Source organism: Haemorhous mexicanus, chromosome Z (genome assembly GCF_027477595.1).
Source record: "Haemorhous mexicanus isolate bHaeMex1 chromosome Z, bHaeMex1.pri, whole genome shotgun sequence".
NCBI classification, from domain to species: domain Eukaryota; kingdom Metazoa; phylum Chordata; class Aves; order Passeriformes; family Fringillidae; genus Haemorhous; species Haemorhous mexicanus.
Genome location: NC_082381.1, coordinates 66,968,987 through 66,996,687, shown reverse-complemented (window position 1 = coordinate 66,996,687; position 27,701 = coordinate 66,968,987). Strand labels below are relative to the sequence as shown.

Below are 27,701 nucleotides of genomic sequence, written 5' to 3'. Positions count from 1 at the left end.
CAGATTGCCTCTTTGGAACTTTTTTTTATTTTTTTTGTGAAAGTCCATAAGGTCCTAACTTTAACACAGCAAAATATTCTGTTCTGAGTTCATATAATAGTCTAGAGGATTTATAGTCCAGACTGTAAACAGCGACTGACATACAATCCTTTTGAATCAAACTATAAAGACAATTAGCATAATTCACCATATTGCAGCAAACAAGCAAGCAATAATTTCCCTGAAGTTTCTGACCATTTTGCATAAACTTAAGATTTCTTCTCCAGTCTACAGGTTTTTCAAAAGCTATGTTTATTTAAGTATTATTCCTAATGATGTGAGGACACACCTTCAGCTGCAAATAGATTAAAAAAAAGTTTAAAATACTTTGATGTTTTACAGTTTCTCCAAAACACCTTTATGTGATTAGAAACTTTTCAAAAAAAAGATATTCTGTATGTACTTTTAACAGTAATTCTCTCAGTTTTGCCAGCTGTTCTCACCTCTAAATTTCTTTTCCCTTGAACTTGTTTCATACTTTATTAAACTATTCTTTAACCAAAATTTTACATGTTCAATACAAGGTAATTTATTTCTATGTACTTAATTTTTCATAAATCAAAGTTACATAATTTATAAACTTTACTACTGCAATTCACCACCACATATTAAACAAAGGAATTCACACATAGTTGAGCTAGAATTGTATTTTAATATACCAGAATCTGCATAAGCAAGCTTGAAAGGGAAGCAAACGTTCAGACAGACTAATAAAAGATTCCAAAATTTTTAAAAGCAGGATGCTATGAATCATCAACATATAAACTGCTCTAATCTCTAGCTTCCAGTGATAGACCTCAATATTAATGTATCTGAAGTCACTAAAATCTCTTCACATTCACATGAACTAACATGCAAGTAAAGTAAAAATCATTAACATGTAAGCAACGAAGCTATGAATATGTTTAATATAGTTAACATACAATAAGTTTTCAATGTTCTAATTTCCTGGAGATGAGCTGAGATGTAATGGCGGCTCTAAGCTTTCACCTGTAATGATATATTATCAGTTTCCAGTTAAGCAAAACCAGCTCAACTCAGACCTTCAAGAATGCATGTTTTGAAGTTTTGCTGGCATCCACATGTAGGTTGTGAAGCAATTTGTTACATTTTATCTTTAGTCCAATATCAAGGACATTCAAAAAACCCTCAAGCATGAAAAGAGAAGGCCTCCCACTGATTTCACTTGGCGTTTGAACAAACTGGGTGCCTATTAATCATGACTGAAGTACTGTCCACAACTACAAGGCCATAAAAATTCTAAGTAGCAAGGTAGTTTCTTTGACTGTATGAAAACTTGTGAACACAGACGTACAGACAACAAAGGCTTTGGGGTTTAGCCCATGAAGTAATTTTTAAAATAATTTTTGTCTTTTCTAATTTACCAGAATCTATGAACATTGTTTGTCCTGTGCTTTTATGCTCATAGTTGTCTTCCCAGTTCTTGGAAGAATATACAGACAACACAAAACATGTAACACAGCATTTGAGTATCAAGCTTCACTTGCCTGGTGCCTATATAATACGCAACAGAATCAGAAAGAAAAGGTGAAAACAGAAGAAAGGTCCAGTGACGCATACAGTGAAATTACCATGCTAAAACTCACTGCTTGAATGCCTTTACATATTATTACAACTAAACCAGTAATAGTCCGTAATTAAATCAGAAAATGACTACACAAATCCAGCCCAGCTTTTATGTATATAAAAAAATATAATACTGTCTTCAATTCCTGTATTATGCCTTCTCCAGCATTCAGTGAATATATGGACTGTTTGGTTGGCTTATAAATACAACTTTTCACATTTACCTTACAAAATACAGTCATACTAAACACACTGAGTATGTCTAGTAAGTGTATCTTATATTTTAATCTTGAAATGAGTTCAGACTTGCTTCTTTGATAAGCATTTCTCAGTTTGATAATACCATTCATTAAAAGTTGGCTTTTATTTCTGTATCCCTCATAACGGCCTTGGGGTGAGCAGGGTTGTTCCCATATCATACATATAAAGATTTAAGTCCAAAACACAGCTGTGCTTGTAATGCTCAGCTCTTGCAAGAATGCATGGTATCTGGTAAGCATCTTGACATGCTTGGAGGGAAGTCCCCATGGATTTGAGCAGCACTTACATATAAAGAGCATTTATATAAACAGAACCAGGTTTCTGATGCTGGAAGTCCAAAAAAAGACAAGCAATCACTTACTGAACACATTGTTCTAGGGTGAGACTACTAGCCCATAATTAAGCAGAAATGCCATTAGAAGTTACTTTTCCACAGTGACATTTCATTTCATTTCAAAATAACCCAGCTTTTTTTCCTTTCATGATCTTATACCTTTTTCATCCTACTTTTCAAATCCAGAAATATTTAATTACTTCACAGCTTTGACTCTTCACACACCTAAATGTTCCATCCTTTACACTAAATGAAGGAAAATACACCTGAAAAATGAGTGTACGATCAAAATATAAAATGAAACAAGATTCTATCATGTCTATAATGGGCAGCAGTAATCTACATTTCCAAGCTTCCACATGGTTTTTAACCTCATTATGAACTTTCATTCTGGGTTGTTTGGTTTGTTGTTTGGTGGGTTTTTTCCCCAAAGAAGGAATCTGGGTGCAATACAGATGCCCCTCTCTAGAAAGTTTCCACTGAAGACAGAACTTTGTTTTTGTTTTTCCCTCCTATAGGCTTGTGTCTTCTTAAAATTTCACAGGAAGAGCAGAAATTTAACACCAGATGACATATATTCCAATTTTATGTCCTACTCCAAAATCAGCAAACACTCTTCCCAAAGATTACAGGTGATGTAATTAGCTTCCTTCTAAACTCAGTTTGTGAAAACTGACAAAATTAAGCTGATTAAAAAACTTAAAAACCTTCCAAATTCTTTAAAAAAACCCAAAAAATCAAACCATCAGAACAAAAACAACTTCCACACAAATCAGAAACAGATACCTAATACAGAAAAGGTCTGAAACATTAAATCCTGCCAGGAAAACATATGCAGCAAGTTAATACAAACCATTTCACGCACAAGTTCTATTTATAAAACATTTCTTCAACCCTAGCTACCCAGTATAATAAATGTATGTTTTGTCATCCTAGATACAAGTACTGCTTTCTCTCAAACGATGAAAGGAAAAACAAGAGATGGCATCTTTCTCTACTGCATTATACAGACGACCAAGTTTTTTAACTCACAAATTGCCAAGTCAGGAAGAGAACACAATGTACATTAGAAGAAATTATGTATTACTAAAATAACCACAGAACACACCTCTGAAGTTTATCAACATGACTCTTTCAGGAAGAATGTTACATGATACATTTTAAAACCAGAATTCAAGAGATTACTGAGGTTTAAAAAAATCAAAACAGAGGAAAACACAACAAAACTCTTTAATATGTAATTTTACTCATTGTAATATTTACTTCTCTTATTTGACAAAAGAACAAGCAAATCATCTTTTTCTCTACTACAAATTCCAATAAAATGGGAATTATTTCACCATGCTTTGAAGAAAGCATATTAATAAATGAAGTATTTATAGGTTTCAACTGTATAATACATCTGAAAAAAATATTAATGCCAATTCTCTGTGCAGCAACATCATTCAAGAGAAGAAAAAGCACTTTTAGTTACAACATCATCACATTATAAAACTGAGTTCACTTAAGATTGCTGATTTTTCTGAAAAATTACTTTGGGCTAACAGCAATATGTCAAAATAAAACTAATACATAAAAAGTCCTTTTGCCTCTCTCATTCTTTTTCAAAGCCAGAGAGGAACACTTTTTAAGCTGAAAACAGTAAAAAAAATTGGTTGGCTAACTGAACAAGGTATCAAGCTGGGATAAAATGACATTTACAACACAGATTAAATGAAACAAAATTTTAGCTTAGAATCAGAAGGCTGTAGTCTTAATAATCTGCACAGATAGTTTTATCAAAAGTACATCCAAGATGCAGTAAATAGTTTTATCAAAAGTACATCCAAGATGCAGTAAAGATAACATTTGTTAGTTCAGGCTAAGCATTCAAGATCAGAATTACTTTCAAATATAACAAACATACTCATTCTGGAACAAATTTACCAAAATGTAGATGGCTTTTCTAGCTCTTAGGAAAATATACTGTCCAAGTGTAACAACAAATTATGTATTTTAATTCATGTTCTATGAGTTTAAGTCTTTTGCAACATCAGAAAAAAAGCTACTGACTTTTCACAGTCCACCTGATTACACAGAAAATTACATTTCCTTTTAGTTTCCTGAGATAATTTTCTAGAATTAACAATAGTATAAATACTGCAAATCTCTTTGTATTTTACATATTACTCAATATTCCCAACCACAAAATTTTAAGTTTGATCTATTTAATTCAGCCATGCATTTGAAGGGTAAGACAGTAAGATAAACAGGTGGTGTTTAGCTACATATGTCAGATGTTCTCACTCATCAAAAACACTCATCTTAGTGAAGAGCCCAGAAAAACAGGGTCAGCATCTAGTGGAAAAATATCACTTCATATACTGCATAACAGAACTAGTAAACAGGAACTAAAGAGCAGAACTTCCCAAATAATAAGTATCTGAGTTGTCTTTACCCTACCTTTATCTGCTGTCTTCTAAGCATTGCAAGTTCCCTCATATCTCGGAATGGTTGCAGTAAGTACTGGTAGAGCTCCGTGGTGGCTTCTGCAAGATTACTGTAGGCTTCATCTTCCATTTGGTACAGTTCAAGGAGCTCTACCATACTTTCTGTATTCTTATGTTTTTCCAGAAGCTGCAGAAAAAGCATGAGTTTTAATGAAAATATTTGAACATTCCTGATTAAAGTGAAAGCAATTTAAAAAGCTTTTTTTAGCCTATCATCCTCTATCATCTTCCCCTTCCCACAAAATCACAAGACATACAAACAAAACAATCTTAGTCCCCAAAACACAACTTCAATTCAGCCAGTTAGGTATGAGCACATCTCTGAAACCTTAACTGAGCAACACTCAGACTGATTTTTTAATTTCCAAAGATTTCTGGAAGGTAATAAATATGAGGACAAAGAAAACAGAAAAAGCAACTTAGCACAACAATTTATAATGTAGTGATCAGGTATGCTACTTCAGACACTTCCCACTTTTGGGTAACAGAGCAGGGGAAAACTGAGTGATAAGACAAGGAGACAAAGAGAAGTTGCATTTTCAGTTTTTTACATTTTTGAGAATTTTTGGTGTTTGGGCTTTGCAGTTTTTTGTCAGTCTGTTCTTTGGATACACACAGCCCCCACTACATCAGTGTGGCCTCAGACAGAGAGTAACCCATATGAAACAAAACTTCCTACAAAGTTCAGTTACAAAACTTCAAATGTATGAACCTTTCATTCATTTTATTTTTACAACAGGAATTACCTAAGCAATATAATCTTTAAAAAATACTTAGATGTTTATAAAACTACTTTAATTCATATAAGAAAATACAACATCAAAGTCTGTCTGCTCTGTCTTTTAGTTCTTATCAAGCAGAAAATCCACTTGTACAAACTAGCTACAATGTAAGATTTTTTAATTGTATATGCTCATTTTGCATCTATTTTGGGCATTTGCCTGAGCAGACTTCACATGGTGCTGGAAGCCTTTTACCATGTCAAAAAAAAAAAAACAAAAACATTTACTTGTTTAATAAAAACAAATCTCATACAGACATCTGGAGTACTTAATGCATTTACAAAGACAAGATTATCTGAAATTAATTTCCCCTTTATATAATTTTCTAAGTCAAAATCTCTTGCCCTTTATATTATCATCTCAAAAGCATATATTCACAGTCCAAGTTTATTTAAACTTAAAGATTAGTAACACTGTGGTGTAAATACATCCTATCTTATATCTGTTCATTGAAGTTGGATGCTAAGCCATCCAAGAAATCTCTCTCTATAGTGAATTGTGTTTCAGTTACCAGAATGGGTATGAACAATGTCTTCTTTTGTAATGGAAAGTTTGTTTTAGAACATCTCTGAAGCACTAAAGAAGGTTAGAGAGAAGATGCAGAGCCAAATGCAGAGATGCTCATAATGGCTTTATTTATATGTTCAGCATTAAAGTAACAGCCAGATTCCATGAAAAGACAGGAAGAGCTTTCCCTTATTAAGGTTTAACAGAGAAGAAAGGTCTGGGACACATGTGAAAACACACGTGAAAATCCTCACAAGGAGGAAACTTCAGCACAAGGCAAACTGCTTTGTTACCTAAACAATTTCACACAGACAATTGTTCCTATCACAAAGTCATTGCCTATACTCTTCTACTCTTCCAGTAGCACACAGTATTTTGAAGCATTTCGGTTCTCACTGAGAACATAACCATTGGGCTTGCAGTCTGTCAGACTAACATTTTATTAACTTTCAGTCTTAGACACACATAACATAACCTGAAACTATAGAAACCCAGATACTCTTGGATTCATGCCTTAAGTCCCTATGAATCTCACACACTATTCCAACTCACTATTTGTTTCAACCATCTAGTCTAAGAATGCACCATCTTCCTCAGCTCCACTTCCATGTGACTAAGGCCTAAAAGGAGATTTGCATATACCAACTTTCTCCTACTTTCCCCGAGCACAATCAGGAATCCCTCTGCACTCCCAAAGCTATAATTAGCCTTCCATCAAGCTACTAAATCTTCTCAAGCCACCCATTGCACCAAAGAGCAACTCTACCAGTACATGACAATTTCCTTTTAGTTGCTTAGGCTATTAGTATATTACTATTAAATAAATTTACACCTCGGTTTCATTGTGAAATACTACTACTCCACTAGGATACAAATTCTAGAGGGCAACAAAAAATGACAATTCAAGAAAATGTAATCATTTAAATGGGAATCTTAGGTACATTTATTCCAGGGACAGAACAATACAATGGAGGGGCTTTTTCCTTTTTGTTCACAGACCATTCTTAAGGCCTATTTAGTAGTTCTGATATTTCGGTAGATAGGCACAACTTTGCATAAGCTGAAGTTAAAGTGCCAAGAAATGAACAACCAATCCAATTTTATGATTATCAGAATAGTACAAAGACATCTTAAGGACACTACGAACTAGTAGCTACTTATAACTAGTAGGCTGTTCCAAAAAAAAAATCATGTCTATCACTGAAAACAGCAGAGATAAAATAATGAATTATCAATACGTTCCTGTGCATACCAAAGGTAAGTAAATGGGTGTAACTTCATGGTCTTGCCTGTGTTAGTCTGCTGCTGGGGTTACCCAAAACCTAAATCAAATTTTAATTCTCAACTCCTTCAAAAATACCAAATCTTCAATTAAAAAACACCAAACATAGAAGTAAGGGCAGGTTGTTCATAACCAATTAATACAGAATTAGACATATATTTATTCTTTAACTATTAACACAAGGTAAGCTTCCATTCTTCATCCCTAAGGCAATGATGCAAGCAGAATCCTATTACTAATGAGGGGTTTCTGAATGAAAATGGCAACAAAATTTCATCTATTCGGCAGTTCCAAAAAAAGATGTAACAAAACAAGAAAAATTTCTTAGAAACCAAAGAGTATAATCTTACTTGGTTTAATGCAAAGATCAATGAGTTATTCAATAGGAGTATTCTTCAATTCTTCAAAACAATAGGTAAATAATCAGCCTGAGAGTACTTGTTACAGACAGCCTCATTATACCCATCCATCTATTTTCACAAAAATACACCCCATTTTCACAAAAAAAACTAACCTTGGACATAAAGCTTGACTACTGTGTTCAGCTTTGGTACCCTCATTACAAGAAATGCACTAAGGTGCCTTTCATGGAACTGGTGAATTGTCTAGAGAATAAGTTTTACAATATTAGCCTAAATAAATCAAAATATCTACTCCTTCTGGTTAAAAATAGCTGCTTGCCCTACCAGCTACCAAAGAACCAGGAAGCAGAAAAACTACAGTGTCCCATTGCATGGGTGCTTCCCCAAGAGAAGAGAGAGGGAAGGAAAGACCTACAAAAAACTAAATGGGATTTCTAGATACAGCACTTCTCAAAATAGTACAGTAGCTTACTTAAAACCCAAGAAGAGTAGATCAGCTTCTAGGGAAAGTCACTTGAACTGTATGAACTAACTAAAAAAGCCAACTCTACATTTATTAAACAAAGAGAAAAAAGACGGTATAGCTACACAGCACTTGGAAATACCATTGCCAACTCTCTTCCCTAATCTTGCCTAATGCAAATGTAGAGTTTGTCTTACTGGTGACTGGTTTTTTTTAACTTTTTTTTTTTTTTAGCTGTGTGGGGATCTATCTCTTCTTCTAAGCAACAAGTGACAGGACAAGAGGAAACAACCTCAAATTGTGCCAGGTTTAGATTGGACAGTAGAAGAATTTCTTCACAGAAAGAACTGTCAAGCACTGCAACAGGCGGTGCAGGGAAGTGGCTCAGTCATCAGCCCTGGGGGTATTTAAAAGATGCAGGGATGTAGCACTTAGGGGCATGGTTTAGTGGTGGGCTTGACAGTGATACATTAATGGTTGGATCTGATGATTTTAAAGGTCTTCTCTGACCTAAATGATTCTACAAAAGTGGTTTAAAGGAATACAGAACTATTTTCTCTCACATTTTGAAACTAGAGTATGTACCAACCAGGAGGCTTCAACAATCCAGGCTGGCATTAACAGAAGACCAATAGCTTTGATTCTACTTCTATATGGAGGATTTTAACCCTGTTGAAGAGTCCAGGTGCTTTACTGCCACCAGTCTGGAAGGGACACTAACACAGGAAATGGTGTAAAACTGGCTGCATAGAGCACCTCCCATTATAATGCAGTCTGATGGAGCTTTCCTGCTCCAGATCAAAGTAAGCTAAACCATTTTTTTTTTTTTAGCTGGCTACCATCCAGATAGTATTCAGACAACCTGGGATGCTGGGACTAGCACAGAATTAATGTCATAATGAAAACCACACCCTACACAGACCCACAGGTAGTTTGACTCTGTATGCTCCCATTTTCACACAGGCAGTGTGAAAATGCCCACCACTAAATGCCCTAGCCAAGTGTCTAGACTGACACGGAACATTAAAGCCAGGCAGTTTTCAAGGTGTTGGCATAAAATACACTAACAATTTTTGTGGCATGTTTTATGCCACAGTGAAGAGTAGTTCTCAGCACAGACATTGTGTTACTGCTCATTTACTTCAACAGTCTCAGTATGAATTTTTGACTCTCACAATTTTTAAATTATATTATTTAAAGAAGTGGGTGGAGGAGAGTAGAGTAACATCCTGTACAGGCCTGACTAGCTCTATACCCATTGAATGCTGCATTTATTTTAAGAATCATGTTTCACAGATGTTACATTGTTCACAACTAAATGAATCCATATATTTTAGGCAACTATTATGCAGATACACTCTAACCAGCAGGAAACACTTTTTTTTTTAATTTAACAGCACATATATTTTAACTATATAACAAAGATTTTTTTCTGTATTTTTTTTATTTTGTTCAAAAAGCTTTAAAAGCATGACAACAGAGAGTGTAATTATGTGCAGGTTGACCTCAGCTGGGTACATAATCCAAAGTTTAATTTAATCATAGAAGAATCAAGATTTACATTTCCTTTGCTAATACTCCCAAAACTTTCCCTGTTACTCTTATTTATTTTCGCATATTTTATAAAAACATTGCAATATGACACATAACCATTTTTAGATAAAATCAGTCATTAAGATATTTTTTCAGTATCATCTTAAATTCCTTCATACTTCAGAAATAACTACAGAACACCCTATTTTTCTATGAATTTAGGTTGTCAGAAGTCTGACAGTATTACCTGCCATTTCCAAGAAGAGTTCTAAAGTTCAAATTGAAGCATATTTAGAACACAGATAGCTGGTGCCAGAGAGAAGTACAGTACAGCAGATAAAGTAGTTTTAGCTACTTCACCCTTTGCCCAGAGAACAGCATTCCTAGGAGTAAAATACTCAAGCCTCCTGATGATGCACTGTCAATAGTCCGCAACGACAGTGAGATGAGTTATAAAGAAGTAAAGCTAGAGAACACATAAAATCTGTATTCAAAATTCTAGCAACTGAACTAAGAAGGGAAGTTTGTTGTTTGTTTTTTTTTTTTTTTTGCATTAGAACATGCTTAGAACTGTTTCTCTTTAACCAAACAAAAGAAATCGCTGTTTAAAGCAAATATACTCCTACATGTCCTGACAATAAGCAGAAGTCTCAATTACATGAAATCTTCACTACAGGCAAACTGCTTTTCTCACTCTTACAAACATGTGGTTCTGTACTTAAATGTCACCCATCACAGTTAAGAGATTAAGACTTGCCAGGATATCCAGCTGTTTGCATGACTGTATTGCCATCAATAATCCTTACCTTTGTGGTAAAAAAAGATCAGTTGCATTACTGTAGCAGTAACAGACCAAAGCCAGACTCTCCCACACAGATCTAAAGTATACTTTACTGCTAGGGCAGAAGTCATCTAAGAGAACACAAAATCTAGATAGAGAGGGAGGATGCAATAAATAAATTAGTTATTACTGACAAGCATGGGAAGTGCTGGATCCAGCGCTACATCTGTCTAACCTTGTAAGATTTAAAACAGATAAAAACAAGTGAATTCCTCAGTAACTTATCTGGAAACAACACAGCAAATGACCACCTACTGAGTGCACAAAAAGTGTCCATTTTTTTTCAAAGAGGCTTCTGAAGACAGGGAATTGAAGTGTATGCTAATGCACTGCCAAGGTTATTGTCTGGATTTGGGTAGTTTTTAAAGTGGCTGTTTAAAGAAGAGCTGAGCTAATTCAACTAACTAAACTAAAACCACAGACAAAACATACAGAGCAAACAAGTTTAAAGTTCACAAGTAAATGAAACAGCAAGCAAGAAAACCCAACAAAAATACTGGAAAGTAAAACATGGGGTGTTTAAAACACAAGAAATTAAGAACACTTGCATAAGATGTGTCATCTAGGACTCTTTAAGAGTTGCTAATACAAAAGGAACGACATCATTCCCCTTTAAACACTACTTAAAACAGTTCCTTTACCTGTACAGTGAGCCTAGGACCTCCGTATATGTGCACCGAGATCTTCCGGGTGGGTGGAAAGGGTTTTGTACAGGTGGACTACAGAACTGACATCTGTGAGAAGATGTTAGAAGCATCCCCCATGTCCAACAGAGCTAAAGCCAGTGAGCTCCAAGATGGACCCACCACTAGCCAAGGCCAAATCCATCAGCAACCACAATAGCACCTCTGGGATAATGCATTTAGGATGGGGAAAGAGTGCTGGCACAACAACTGCAAGCCCAAGAGAGGAGCAAGAACAGGTGAGAGGAACAACTTTGCACACACTAAGGTCAGTGAAGAAGAATCTGGGGGAGGTTTTCCAAGGACCTATGTAGAGATATCATTGCAGCCTGTGGAAGACCACCCCCACTGGAGCAGATGGATGGGCCTCGAAGTAATTTCACAGAGAGCCCATGCTGGAGCAGGCTCCTGGCAACCGGTGGCCCCATGGACAAGGGAGCCCACTCTGGAGAAGTTTTCTGACAGGACCTCTATGATCTCACAGAGGACAGACACTGAAGCACCTGGTTTTTCAAGGACTTTACCCAATGAGATGGACTTACACTGCCAGAAGTCCATGGAGGTCTGTCTCCTGTAGGTGGGTCCCCATGTTAGAGCAGGGGAAAAACATGGAGAGGAAGGAGTGGTAAAGAAAACACATGATGAACTGACCACAACCCTCCTTTCCTATCCTCCTATGGTATCCAGGGAAAGGAGGTAGAGAAATCAGTAGGGAAGCTGAGCCCAAGATGAAGGGAGGGATGGTGCGAAGATGTTTTATGATTTGGTTGTATTTTTCACTATCAAACTTTGATTTATCAGCAATAGATTAAATTAATTTCCCCAAGCTGATTCTGTTTTGCCTGTGACAATAACTGGCGAGTGATCTCTTCTTATCCTCATCTCAACCCACGAGCCACATCATTTTCTCGACCTACCCAGCTGACGAGGGGAGTCACAGAGCGGCTCTGGTGGCCACCTGATGTGGCCACAACATCTACCCACGGTAAGAGCACACCCCAGGAGTTTATGACCAGCACAGACTGCTTGGCCACTTTTCACTCCTGTCAGTGATCCTCACTTTTACACAGGTTACAGCTCCTAGACAGTAACAATTACCTTTGTCTAATTCTTTTACACTGCCTACCAAAACACATCTCATTTAAACATACTACCTGTAATACAACTCCACAGATAAAGAAAAGAACTGAACTGAGCGAGAAAAACTGAAGCAGTATTTTCAGGCAGTCAAGTGAGCCAAAACATGACTTCCATGTACACATCATTACTGAACAATGCAACTTCTCTCCTCCCACATGGAATTCTAAATAGAAATCTAAGCAGAACTGTATGTACATATATAACTTGTTGGAAAATCACAAGGCTCAGACCTAAAGCTCTCAGCTCTGACAACAATGTATGGCAAATTAGTTCTCTTCTGAAAGCTCAAGAGAGAAATGTCAACAACTAATAACTATGCATCTTCTTCTCTGTAAACAAGACAAACATGTAACACCATGTGGGGTACTTTTTTAAGCTGGCACTCGTCTGGTCACCTTATCTTACTGTGCAATGTGGCTGTACAACTCCTTAGTCAGACTGCCATGTCAAATGAGTGTCTATAAATACGAGGTATTAGTTTGAATTTAGTATATTACTTGGATAGCCACAGATGAGCTACAGAAATCATAGCAATCAAGGGCTAACTGCATGGGAGCACTCATCCTACAGGAGTGCTAGGTTTTCCTTTTCCTGTTAGTTACACAGAAATAGGTATTTACATTGTAGCATAATTTCATGAATGAAATAGATCTGTTTAAATCTGTATTTCAGAGTTATTATGGTATTTTGGGACTCCTTTCCTTTGAAAAGTGGCAAAATAATTAAAAGATAAAGTCACTAATGAATCACTGGTTGGTTGGAACATGGTAACTCTGAACAAAAAGACTTCTAGGCAACACCTCACCCTGAAGGCTTGGCAAAGAGCTTACTTTACACATATCCTAATGAGTTCTAAATAATTTTTTTTTCTCTGCAGGTCAGAAGACTGAGAACACACGTTACATAAGTATTCAGGCTGTGCCATAAATACTTTAACTTTTGGTCCACAGATTGTCTTCTTCTATCCTTCTGAACTATGTTGTTAGTCAGGAGAATATACGCAAGAGCATCACAACTGATAACTATATAAACAAACTACTATTTACACAGAACAAATACATTTAGTTAGCAGGTATTATAGCGCTAGCCTTAAAACCTTTCACATAAGATTTGCCATGTCAGGATAAAGGCCTAGCCAAATACTCACCTGCAGTAAAGAGCAAATGCTCTTTTATGTTCTTCTTTTACGAAAATAAAAACATTTGATGGGAAGAAAAAAAAAAATTAAGAGGTACAATCAATTTCACTGAGAAGTCAGCTCATGGGAATTAGATCAGCAGCACTGAATTAGTACTCTTAGCAGTTTTACAGCGCATTTGGCATGGTAGCGAGTAATTCTCAAATGTCTGATAAGTCTACTGTAAGACTTTTAAAAATCTAATTCAAAGCAGAAAAAGAATTACAACAATTACAATTCTAGGTACTTGCGAGGGTGAATCTACTCTTAAAAGCTGACCCAACAGCTTGCTCCCATCAAGAGAAGATTCCTCTTCCCATGCCCTCTTGCCTCTCTTCTTCCCAGTCTACTCCAGTTCCATGTTCCTTCTGCTCTCAGGTGCCCTCTTCTCCACTTCACTGGCTTTAGTACTTCTCAGATCCTTCAACTAACTCAGCGTCTGGCAAAAAACTACTTTGTAGTCTCTCCAGGAGTAATTTACTGAGGTTTATTGACTTGAATCACCATACTGAAAGGACAGAGAAGCAGAACAGGAAGGAACACAAAGCTTACATGGGGAAGGACAAAAAATGATAGCATCCCCCCCTGTCAACACTAGCAAGCTGATGATCCAGTTCTTCAGCTCCCTTCAACAACACAGATGATGAACCACCTTTAAGCCCGGGTCACAGATGAGAGGTAACTCAAACAGCCCTCTGTGAATTCTGTCAATTCTGATAGAGTTCAGCCTCTACGGCACCTTATACAATGGTGCAATCATGGAAAGGCAGGCCTAAGGAAATAGCATTTTGCATCCCTAAATGCAATTTTTAAAGCTTCCAAGCTCAAATAATAGGGATTTTATTTAAAAGTTGAATAAATAAAAAAAAAAAAAACAACAGTAGAAAGGACATATTTACAGTTCACTATTAAGAACAAAAGGCTAAATAAGGTATCAAGAAAATCCTTAGATCCCATATCATGCACATTTTTCCTCCTACAGCAAATACAGTAAATTGCAAGCTACTAAATCACTTTCATAACAGAACAGTATTTCAGGCAAAAACAACTTCTATTAACACCAGGGGAACACAGACTTGTATGCTGTGGTGCTAATTGTTTGAGTTGGTTTTATTCCCATTTTTAAAGAGAAATGAATGGGAAAGGATATTCAGTTTAAATGTTTATGGGAAATAAAATCCATGTGTGAAAAAGCAGCATGATAAAACACATTTGAAATTATACATACCATTTACCTACTCATTCAACTCCTCCAGAAGACCTCCAATATTGCAAGTAGTTTGGGATTTTTTAACCTCCTCCCACATATGAATTTTTTTCTGAATTATACTACTCTGAAGTGACAAAATGATACAATTTAAAATTTTGACATCTGATGATCATGAACAAGTAACACATTACTGAAGGCTAAAGAATTTGGGATCTGAAGTGACAGGGCTATTTACACTGTAGAAAAATTACAAACTTAGAAACTTCTAGAACTAATCTACAGATTTTCTCCCTCAAAAGTTTCACAACTTAATTAATACATTCAAATCTTTTTCATTTCTTCTTTTTCTTCTTCATTTGTTTTATATTTCCTTTCAACAGATATAAAACACGGTGTTTTTTAAAGTTTGGGTTTCCTTTAAAAAAAAAAGCCTTAATCAAAACTAGTTCTATTTTAAGAATAGGGTGCAACTAGAAGACACAGTAAGGCTCCTTCTAACATAATAATCTATGATTCTATGTTATTGAAAATCTTTTACAACACGCTTTCCCTAAAGCAGCTCAAACAAGTCATGATGCAATACTGTTATGTGAAAAGTTGTGCTACTATTAATTTTAGATGACCACATAAATTGTTTGCAAGTCACCACAAACAAATGCTAGTTGATTATTTAAATAATATTTTTCAGAGAAAAAAGCCATCCAAGTCTTTCACAGCATTTTTCCAAAAGAAGGTCAGAACCACTTGCCACAAATACATTTTGGAAAGTATTCTAACAGTAGATAATTAAAAGTTTGGGTTGGTTTATGTATTTAAGAAATCAGAAGTACTCAAGTTCCTTTAAAAAAATTTTAAATGTTTGCTGAATGATTGGAAGTGCTTTCTAAGACCTTTCCAGAAGCAAATTTGTCTGAATGGGTAATGTTTGTCGTTACTAATAAGAAAAACTCACAGACATACATCTGATATTCCTACAAAAATCCCTCACTCAGAAAAGAATAGATAGAAAAGAAACCCAGAGATAGGGTCTTACCACTGAAAGGTTTTGAACTGAAAGCAGTTCTGCCAAAGGTTTTGTAATTGGTGAGTGAAGTCATGATGATATATCACCCATGTTCTATTTACATCTACAGTGAATGGCTGCAGATGATCATGTCCAAAACCTGGCTTGCCAGGGAAGCTGTGTTCTCGTCAAAACATATACATATATGTACTGACTAACTCACTGATGTTCTGTATCCTTAGAATATAATTTTCCATCTCCTCCTATCCAAACTTCCTTCTCTCTCTACCAAAACCTACTAGGCTTTCATCTCTTGCAAAAATAGTTTGGCAGATATACCTTTAGCTGGCCTGAGCCCTAACTTCTGTAGAAGACCTCTCCAGTAACAGCAATATCCTGGTGCATTGCAATGCTATGTTTCTAATAATATTGAAAAATAAATTCAAAAGCACAGTCTCAAAACCAAAAAATGCAGTAATTTCCAAAAATCTCTGCTTCTCAAAGCCTTCTTTAGGTTTGTTGTAGCAATATTTACATATGTAAAGCACACAGTCGTCCCTGACTATTTGTAAACAGTGTCTTGTCATATTACAGAAACATAAAAAGATTAAACTACGACAGTGAATCTGCTTTCAAATTCAACACCTGCCTGGGTAATAATACTATGTCAGCCAGAAAAGGAGAGGGGAAAAAAAAAAGTTACTGGATTAAGAAAGCAGTTTTAAAAAGCATTCACTTGAAGGGAAGACATTCAATTGAAGAGAAAGAAAATAATGGTAGGAAAAAATGAGAAAAAATACACAAGACAAAGGTAAGCACAAAGAAAGTACAACCCAATATCATCTCTAAAGGCTAAGAAATTAAGGAAGCTGTGAATCCTGAGTCACACGATGGAGTACAGAACATATATAACATAGGTTGTTCGCACCTCTTCAAAATATTCTGTCATATGAAAATGCTGCAAATAGGTACTAACAATTTTAAACAAAAAACAAAGGAAAATTTATATCTAGGGAAACCAGGGGAATAATAAATGAAATTATCTTAGCATCAGAGTACTTCCCCAAGTAAGAGGCATAAATGGTTCCCCAATCCCACTTTAGGCAGTTAAAAAGACAATATATACTGCATTTCTTTTTTTTTTTTCCCTTCTTCCAAGTATTTGGATAAGGAAATTAATTACTAGACTTACAAGCTGCTGTCTTCAGTTTCTAAAAATTAAGACCAGGGTTACTAATACTGCTATATTGAACAGGGTGCACCTCTACTTTTCATCTAAGATTTAAATTCCATCAAGAATGATCTAATTTTTGAAGTCAATGCCCTCTTCTTTGTGTACATATAAGTTTCCCATATTTTGAAGAAATGTACATTGTTTTAAGCACTCTGACTTTCAGGTACAGCTGCAGAACTCACTGTTAATTTGTTTTAGCAGTTGCCCAATACCAGCCAAAGTATTAATATCATGTGGGTGTCTCCAAAGAGCTTGGAGGCTACCTGGCAGTTCTGCAGAGCATACCCTACAGCTGCTGACATATTTTGGTCAGTACTAACTTACAGTACTAGTTCAGCACTTAAACAGCTTTTTTACAATGGATTTATAATCCAAACAGTGTTACGGGAAACAAGCGTTAACTCTACAAATAATAAACACACACAAAAAAGGCATTCCAACAAAACTAGCTTGGACTTCCCAAATACCCAGCATTAGTCTTAACTCTGCTCTCCTCATGTCAATAGGAAAAAAATCCACAGCATCTTATTTAAATCCTCTGTGCTCCCAATGTTAAATTCAAACCAGTGTTCTGTTCCCTCCTGAAACATCTTATGTATCTTCTAAACCTAACTATTGCAGTTCATATACAATATTCAGTTATTCTTTCTTCTTGCACAGAAAGATGTTACATTGGTTTTGATGGAAACACTGCTGTTGCTAACATTTTTTCCATGTTACTGGAACACTGAATCAATTTTTGTCATGTTTTATATTTACTTTTGTATTACCTTTGATTCTGATGTTGAAACTCTCTTTAAACTCTCTTTTAACTCTCTTATTGTGCCTAGATGCAGATCACTGAACAGCAACCAGTCACCTCACTTTTGGAAAACTTCCACTTTTGTTACAGTGCCCCACTACCTACCATATAAACATTAATTTTAGAACTGAATGCATACAGCCAAAACCAATGAAATAAAATTCTTCTAGTTACTGAGAGAACCCTGAATACTATTGATTACTGAAATATTATAACAGCTTCAAGAAAACAAAATGTTATTGGATATTATATACCTCTTTCGATATAAACAGAAATGAGCGACAATACAGAAGAAATACATGTTGAAAAGTAACAAATGTGAAATTCCATGATATATAACTGAACCAATTCCTTGCCACTTCCTCTAATTTCACAAGCATATTTCATTCATTCAAAACAAAAAAAACCTTGCCTACTAAACATGCAAAAGTAATTTAAAAAATGATCTGATTATGAAGAAAATAAAGCGACCATATAGCTTTCCATCAAAAAATGCCACATTTTCTTCTCATACAAGTCCTTACTGTAACAAAATAGATTCATTTTTCCTTAGCCTTTCTAGCTCTTTGAATCAAAAGAAAATTAAACCAAGCAGGATTATTCTCATGCTTAGCAAACATATCACTATACAGGAGATGGAGATTATAAATAACAGTAGGTCCTCACTTTCACAGCAGTCTAAAGTCAGCCACTGAAAAGAAGATGCTTTCAGAATTACTTCAGAATTTAATCAGGCACTTACAAGTGTTTGAACTTTCACATTAAAAAAAAAAATTAAAAGAAGACAGAGCAGGGATACAAAACAGTCTTTGTCTACCTGCAAATACTGGAATTCATAGATTTTATAAAGCAAAAAGAAAAACAAAGCAAGCTTTTGACTAGTTTTATATCTGGCACTCAAGATCCTATAGACTATCAGCCACCAAATTTCACACAACCAGGGCTGTAGACCAAATTTCAGTCTACTAAGAGCTGTATGGAACAGGAACATTCCCAGGAACTGATATTTCAAAGATGCTGAAGTAGACATCTAACATAGACTTTCCAAATTGTCAACTTGTTATGCAAGAGCACACAATGAAACGTGTTTGGGGCATGACTAAGCCACCCATCCTCTTGCTCACAGTGTACACTAACATCATTTTTTATTCAGGAAAACATGACTACCTTCAGCCTTTTGAAAACACGGAATGGACAAAGAGATAAAGCACCATTACTGCTATTACTAAACTCACAGAAATTTAGCATAGAAAAACTCTTCTCTATGTAGGAAGAACATAAACAGGCAACTGGCAGAACTAAGAATACAGAGACAAACTTTTTCTGCCTTCCTGACACAAAGTATAGTATTTTGGAAATACTGTCCAGGAAGCTGGAATCCCAGAAAAAGGATTCAATAGTATACTCTCTGTTGAAATAATATCTTTTTATCTTTTAACTAAGTACCTGAAGGTTTTTTTCAACGGGTATAAACTTAATGAACAAGTTTTTACTGTAAATAAATTCCTCAACCATTTCAAAATTAATAGTTTTATTTGAAAAAAAAAATAAAAGAAGTGTTATTTCAAAACTGCAAATCAGGCAGAAGAAATAAATTCCAGGTCACACAGTTCCTCTACAACTATTGTACTTACTCATCTTGGATCTGTTTCTACTTGCAACATTATTATGGTTTATTAAAGGCCTAAAATTTGGACTGAGATAAAAATTACTATTACAAAATGCAATGATTACTAACTGCTGTGAAAATACACTGGCTTGTGTGTAGTTTATGGAAAGCAACGACTGTCCAAGCAGGGGATGCTAAAACAATGAACATGAGGTTTGATTGCTCACTTAAGAATACATATCAAGAGAAACTGCAAGCATTTCTCAAGTAATAGTCTAACTGCACAGAGGAATTTGTCCTAGAAAATATAAGAGATATATTAAATAACTATAAACTACAGAGGCACATTTTAAGATGCTAAGTCAAGGTCTTGGGAGTTGCACAATTTTACATTAAAGAAGACCCTTCACATTCCCTCCTAGATACCATTCTGGTTACCAATGCTTCTCAATCACTTCCTCTTTTACCAAAAAATTCTTACAAGAGACAAAATTGTTTAAAATTCCTTGGATCCGACATTCCTGCTTACAGTTGACAGAATTCCGGCACAGATGGAAAAAAAAAAAAGTGAGATAAAACATGCATTCACTAGGTTTTCTTCAAAGTACAAAGATCTTTACTTCAGAAATACCAAGCAGTGCCCATCATCCACTGCTTCATTTGCTTAGAATTAAAATGACAAAGAGCATCAGTATCTGCTTAAAGAAAGACATTTCCTGTAGACCAACTAAACCTCTACCAGGTAAGGAAAAGAGAAACCTGAGAGCCAAGAGGGAAAGAGCAGGTCATTCTATTGGTTTCTTTTCTTAAACATGAACTACCCTTAATTAAAGAAGGATCGACTTACACAACTGACAGAAGTACAGCTGTATTGACTTTAGGTACACTACCAGACTGGTTATCATGGGAAAGGAGGGTGGCACAGTAGTCAAATACATACACAGGCTCTGCCATTTTGTCTGCACCAAGTTCAGAACATTAACACAGAATAAAATTATGTAGTTTAGAGAAACAATTTATTTTTGCCAGTAGTACTGACAAAACAGACATTGAGATTCTCCAATAAACAAACAGTTCTTGCTCAGTAATTCTTAACTAGTATTTCCTCAAAAACACCACATCCCTCGAGTTAGGTAGCCAGCTCCCAAATTCCATGTGTTTAACACGAACTTCTCTTATACTGCACCACTCCTTGTAAAGACTGCTGAATTGAAGACCAAATCTAATTTAAGCATACACTCCAAAGCATTCGTGTAATTTTAAAAAACAGTGAAAGACGGTATGTTTTCATAGTCTGTGGACTAAAACCACTGTTGAATTTTACCAAACTGAATTTTTAATGATGAATTTTATCAAACAAATTGCCTACTGTACACCAAATAGCAAGATTTAATTCAGTCCTTTAAATAGACATTAAAAAAAAAAAAAAAAAGAAAAACCAAAATTATATACCGTAACACAACAGTTTGGAAATAAACTACCTGGCAATGCTATACTTGGATGTTCTTACCATGATTACATCACGGAAACTACAATTTTCTCATACTCTGTAACTCCAGTCACAAAGGAAAAGCTTGGCATGAATTCTACGGACTCAAAAGTATGCCATCAGAGAGCAAGAAGATATACTCACACTCCATCAAGGAAAAAACAATCATGACCACACATTTTGCAAAATAGTATTGGCAGGATATATGTGGGTAGCTGAAGCAGTCAAACTTGACCTATATCTACAACAGAATTAAGATGATGTTTGTAAAAATAAAGCACAGTGTAACCTGACTCATAGTCATGCCTTGATAGATCCAGATATTCTAGACCATGGCCACCGAATCCCAAAAACAAATGCAAAATTCTCATTTTATACCTGTGAAATCTGGGTCCTCATACAACTCAGTCCACAAAGACCAAGAAAGTAAAAATTCTCACACACTGATGCTAGAAGTGAGTTAGATGGGCATCCTCAACTACTCTATCTAGAACAGTATATGGTTTAAGAAAGACACGAAGTGTCCTGAAACACCCAAGTCTTGACAGACAATATCAACAGCAACATAGCAAATATCCACTAGGACCAGACAGATTGTTTTTTTCTTTAAATTCCAACTCTAGGAACTTCTCAGCTGAAGAAAAGCTGTCCTTATTCCTACTCCACTAGAAAACATAATCTTGCTCTAAGAATACCACATTCAGCACCACTGAATGAACCCGGAATTTTCTGGTCTTAAATGCCTAAACTGTACTATCAAAATATACACCACATGTTGCTGCTCTCATTTAACAGAAAAAAAATTCAGACCCCAACACGTCCTGGTGCAAGGCAATGAAAGAACAAAAATACGGGAGCAAGAACTTGCCAAATCCATCGGATATTTCTTTACAAACATCTACATTTGATTGCACAGAAAAAAGTATTGACCCACACTCCGATGAGCAGGGAAATCTGAACCTCCTTAAACCCTGACCCTAGGGAGGTTGGAAAGGCTAAGCCCCATTTTTCTCACTAAGGAACAGGACAGCAAGAACAAGAACGACTAAAAAAGATGGCACAGATTAAACTAAATACGACACTAAAGTGGGAGCATCTGGACCATGCAGTAGCCTCACCTCCTGAATGCGCCTGCGGGCCCTCTGGAGCACCTCTTCGTACCCCTTCTGTCGCAGCTCACTCAGACTCTCGTAATACTCTTCGGGGTCATCGGTCTCGGTGAAGAGCACCTGCGAAAGGATCTTCCAGCCACAGGTATCCAAGCTGTGAACCAAGTAAACTTGCAGCTTGTAGCAGAGAGCGTCCATCTCCTGCTCGGATAGTTCCGGTGCTCCGAAAAGCACCGTCCACATGCCCGAGGGCTCCTCGGGGAAGGCAGGCAGGTAGGGCTCCAGCTCCGAGTTCACCGAGCACAGCTGCTGGTGCACGGCCCGCAAGTCTTGGAAGGAGAACAGGCCGGCCCAGCTGCACTCCTCCCCCGCCGGCTCCGCGTCGGGAGCGCCCATCTCGCTCGCCCGAGGCGGCGAGGGCGGCAGCGACAGCGCGGCGGCCACGTCCTCCTTCCCCAGCTCCAGCACTTCGATCTCCTCGGCGGCACCTGCCGCCTCCGGGCCGCGCTGCGGCCTCCGGGCCGGGCTGCCCTTGGGGCGCAGCGGGCTCTTGGGCAGCGCCTCGGCCCGGGCATGGGCGCAGCCCCGGGGCGGCCCCGGGTCCCTGCGCACCGCAGGGCCGCCAGCCTTGGGGACGGCTCCGGCCTCGGGGCCGCCACGGCGCAGCTCACGGGAGCCGCTGCGCTGGCGCTGCGCCGTGCGGTTGTGGCAGGTGATGGCGAACTTGCCCTCGATCTCGTTCCAGGCCACGATGAAGGCGAACTTGTGCTTCTCCCGCTCCTGGAAGGCGTGCGGCCTGACGGCCACCCAGTCGGCCTCCAGCGTCTCCTCCAGGGCGAAGGCGGACATGGCGCTGCGCGACTCCGCACACGAGCACACGCCGCCCGCCCTCCGCGCTCCCGTCCCGTCAGCTGCTCCGCAGCCCCGCACCGCCTTACCGCCCACCACCAGCCATCTTAGCGGCCGGGGTACAAGGGGGAGGGTGCGCTGCTTCCCCACCGGAGCGACTAGGGATGAAGGGCGAACGGGAATCGCCTCCTCCGCTCCCCGCGCGGGTCCCGCCGGTCACCAACGCAGACAATGCGCGGCGCCCCCGCGCAAGCACCGCGCGCGCGTCACGTGGGGCGGGATCTGTTTACAAGCGGCGGCGCTGCGGCAACTCCGCGCCGGCTCCGCCCCCCGCGCGGCCTGCGGCAGCCCCGCCCCCCGCGGCGCTTTCCCCCATTGGCGGAGGGAGACGGGCGGAGCCTCGCGCCCCTGCCGCGCCGCGGAACCGCCACGCTCGCTCTCCCTCGGTGGGCGTGGCAGAGCGACGCCCCGCCCCTTGACTCGGAACCCCAACGCGGCCGTTCGGGAGGCCTCGCGCTGCGCCGTGCGGAGGGGCCGCTAGGGGGCGGTGCGGCGGGGGCTGTGAGGGGACGGTGTTGCGGGGGCGGCAATGGTTCAGTGGCTGTCGTGTGCGTTGTTTGTGACTGGCGATTGAAGCAAAATACTTAAAAGATCAGCTGTCGGAGGCGCCTAGCGGTATGCCGTGCAGCAGGAGCTTGCACTCCTGGTCAGTCTGCAATAGAGTGAAGCTTCTGTGACGAGTCCTGGCGAAAAGGGCATGTTCTGAAATATCTGTCTTGAGGCAGTTGCATTTTATAACTGAAGGAAACTGCACTGAGACCTGGCCTTTTGTACTCACACCTTGGGAATTTTCAGTGTCTGCAGTGCATTCCCCGCTTGCCAATTTTATTGCAAAACACGTAGGTTTCAGTGTGGTTGGACAGACAATTCTCACAAGCTTGTCTTTAAAAGAATGATGAATCCCCTGTGATTCTGAGGACAAGGGAAGCTCTTTCCTGGTGCCCTTTGGGATATCCCATTTATCCTTATGTACAAGTGAACAAAAATACGTCTTACTAAAACAAACTGAAAGTATTTTTATTAAAAAAAAGATTGGTGGACAATTTGCATTGGCCCATATGGTGAGTTGACCTTTGTTGGATGCCACTTTATCAGTCCCCATTTTCAGTTTTTCTCTCCCCTGAAAAAAGGAGAAAAAGTAGGATGGAAACCAACCAGTATGTTCAAATAAAGTAGTTTACTGAAGCAAAAGCAAAACATTGCATGCAAGCTACGGAAAAAGATTTAGTTCTCTACCTACCAGCAACAACTGATGTTTCTGGGCATTTCCTGGGAAGCAGTGCTTCGGCACATTTAACTGTTGCATCTTCTGTTTCCCATTACATCAGGATGACGCCAGATTACACAAATCCCATAATATGCTAGCAGTATTAATTATTAGTATTAAACAGCTCACTGCAGGGATGAACAAGGACTGCAGGAGCTTGCATAATAAAACCATCTACATCAATCATAGTCAGAGAAAAGAAGGTGTATTCTCTCATCATTCCCACAAAATAGCTCCTCCAGCATGGCAAAGCCATCAATGTAAGGGCAAAGGACAGAGTCATTGTTTGTGTAAATGCGTTCCTAAGCTTCGCAAAATAAAGAGATAAGCAGCTCACAAACTTAGTGTTCTGAAGAGCAGCCTGCTACATAACAATGATAGCATGCACGATATAAAACTGCCATTGTCTTGCCTCATATCAGAAGCCGAAAAGAGCTCTGGTGGCTTGACCTTGGCTGGATGCCAGGTAGCCACCAACTACTTTATCACTCCCCCTCCTCAGCTGGACAGGGGACAGAGAATAAGATGGAAGACAATTTGTGGGTTGAGAGCATTTTACCTAAGCAAAAGCAAACGGTTCCATGCCCACAAGCCCAGGACTTCAGCACAAGTAGCCATTGCTCTGTAAGGCAAACATAAATAAAAAATGTCTCCTCCTTCTTCCTCCTTTTGCTAGCTTTTACATTTTTTATGCTTTATGATATTTTATATCCTATGGTATTAAATACCCCTTTGGTCTGCTCAGGCCAGCTGGCCTATTTGTGTCCCCTTCCAGAATCTTGCTCATGCCCAGCCAACTGATGGGGGAGTGGGATGTTGGGAAGACAGTGCTGGTGCTGTGCCAGTGCTGTACAGCAGAAGCCAAACATTGGTGTGTTATCAACACCTCTGTAGCTACCAGTGCAAAGCACAGCACTGTGAAGGCTGCTGTAAGGAAAATTAACTTCCTCTCAGCTGGACCAAATACAGCCCATCGGTGATATTGTTGTCCCGCTCCAAAATAGAGGAAACACCGAGGAAATAAAAAAATTTCATTAGAATTTTCATTTGTCAGGAAAGCCAGAATGAGCCAGAACCTTTTTCTAAAGTTACTATATTGACTGTCATCCTGTCCTTGGAGGCTGAAGTATTTGAGAAGAGCCTCTGGCAGTTCAGACATTCCCTCGGCATTAACCAAGCAACCTTGTATGTGCAGGAGAATGGAGGTTATGTCTGAAAGTCCTAGCTGTTAGAAAAAAGGAGGGAACTATGGCTCAGCATTCCAAAGATGTACTATCTCTGTTCTTAAGGTTAAGGGTGACATATTCTGTACATCTTGGAATGCAGCATTCTTTCCTGTTACTGTAAATGTAGGCATCAGATCAAAGCACCTGCGAAATGGTGTGGAAAAGATTTGATTATAACTGATCCAGAAGTGGCCAATCAAGCAAGCAAAGAATACATTGGTGGAGAAAATACAGTATCTTTCTGTTAAGTATTCAGGGTGGTGGTGGAGACTCCCACTGTGGAGACATTCGAAACTCACCTGGATATGTTGCTTGACATCTGCTGTAGCTGGGGGGGTTGGCCTAGATGATCTCCAGAAGTCCCTTCCAACCCTCTTCTGTGATTATGTTATTCTGTTAAACAAAATTTTTGGAGAGGAATGTAATCAGCAAGTCAGCTTTGTCTTTTTAATGTGTGAAAGAAAAAACAGTAAAGATGCAGCAATATATATATCTCCCTACATGTCCAGGCTTAAGAAAATTTAACACATATTAAATATGTTTCATCAGACAAAGGGTGAGACACCTGGTGTTTCAGGTACACTAGTGTAGATGCTGAGATCTTCTGGCTGTTCTCAGACTGTAGAGGGGCAAACTGGTGTGATTTAAAGACAGAACTAGGTAAATGTAACATTTAGGAGCTGGTTGAAAACTAGTCTGGAATCACTTGGCTACAATCAAGTTTCTGATGGGCCTCTATTCAGGCACAGAAAAGCCATACCATCAGCTCTCAATTGCTCTCATACTTTGCTAAAATTGTACCCCTACAGAAAGGGACCTGCAAGGAAATAACTTTTTAAAATTACATTATCAATAAGCATTGAGTAGCCTTCATAGTAGCTTCTGTATTGGAGAACATCCATAACACTTCATTCACAAAAATACAGGCAAATCTTTTCAGATGTTAGTGAATTTTTTTAAGGGTGGTTAAAAGAAAAACATCACTGATTGTTCCCGAATAAACCAGCAAAAAATTAAAATTGCATTTTAAGAGACCTAGATTGCCTGCAGTTTGTGGTGGGGTGTACTGCACTGTTCATCACTAAAAAAAAAGGGGGTTAGGTAGCACTTAATCCACCAGAGTTGTTGATTCACATGTCTTAAAAGGATGATAAGTTTTCAGCAACTGAAAGAACTACTGGCAAGAGTCTCTGAAAAAAACCCCAGAGCTTTCTGGAGAGAAGGGAACTGCTGCTGCTGCCATGCTGCTGCTGAGAGCATGACACTGCAGCACATGGAGACCCTGCCACTATCATGGAAACTGCGTGCCTGAGAGGTGTGGTTACCTTACCAAGAGGGCTGTTGGAAGTACCAACAAGCTGGCTTATTATGTTTATAGAGCCAAAGCTTTTTGAGGGTGTGTTGGTTTTGCACAGCCTGGTTTTTGATAGCAAGGGAGCCACAGAGGTGGCTTCTGTGAGAAGCTGCCAGAAGCTTCCACCATGTCTGGCAGAAATAATCCCTGATGGCTCTGCAGATGGACATGCTGCTGGCCAAGCCTGGACCAGTTAGAGATGTTGGTAGTGCCTCTGTGATAACATATTTAAGAAGAAATCAAAGCAAAAGCAGTGGCATAGTTTTAATTCCAGCCAGAGAAGAGGAGGAGTTGAGAAGGTGTGAGGGTACCAACATGGAGACTCCAAGGTCAGTGCAGAAGGAGGGGAGGAGGTGCTCCAGGTGCCGGAGCTGAGATTCCTCTGCAGGCTGTGGTGCAGACCATGGTGAAGCAGCTGTGCCCCTGCAGCCCTTGGGGATCCACAGGGGATGCAGGGATCCATCAGCTGGCCATGCTGGAGTGGATGCCTGGAGGAGGCTGTGGTCCAGTGGGAGACTCTATGGAGAGAGGGTGGCGCTCCTTCCAGGCTGGAGCAGCCTGTCCTTGGAGGACTGTACTCTGTGGAAGAGTGACCCACACCACAGCAGTTTTGGGAGGACTGTCTGCCTGCCCGTGGGAGGGACTCAGGTTGCAGCAGTTTGGGAGGACTGCTGCTCATGAGATTGGAACCATGCTGGGAAAGTTCGCAGAGAACTGTGGGAGGGACCCCACGATCTCACAGGGGAAGGGCTCCTCTCCCTGAGCAGCAGAAGAAAACCTCAGGTGATGAACTGACCAAATCCCCATGCCCTGTCTCCCTGTGCTGTCAGTGGGAGGGAGGGAGGGGTTGGGGGGGAAGTGTTCTTTAAAGGCTTATTTTACTTCTCATTATCGTCTGGTTTGTTAGCAATAAACGCACTTAGTACCTCTAAGCTGAGCCTGTTTGCCCTTGAAGTGTTTTTTCCTGGTCCTTATCTCAATTCATGAACCCTTCATTCATGAATTTTTC

At 38.9% G+C, this 27,701-nt stretch overlaps 1 protein-coding gene across 1 annotated transcript in view; it reads right to left on the bottom strand.

Moving 5' to 3' along the window:
- JMY (junction mediating and regulatory protein, p53 cofactor) overlaps positions 1–23,087 on the bottom strand; it is a 63,512-nt gene extending 40,425 nt beyond the window's left edge. The window contains exons 1-2 of the mRNA XM_059836667.1: positions 21,946–23,087; positions 4,664–4,837 (exon numbers count right to left, since the gene is read on the bottom strand). Of these exons, the coding sequence (XP_059692650.1) occupies positions 4,664–4,837; positions 21,946–22,785 (1,014 nt within the window). The 5' untranslated portion in view covers positions 22,786–23,087. The remainder of the gene's footprint in view (positions 1–4,663; positions 4,838–21,945) is intronic.
- Between the last annotated feature and the right edge of the window lie 4,614 nt (positions 23,088–27,701).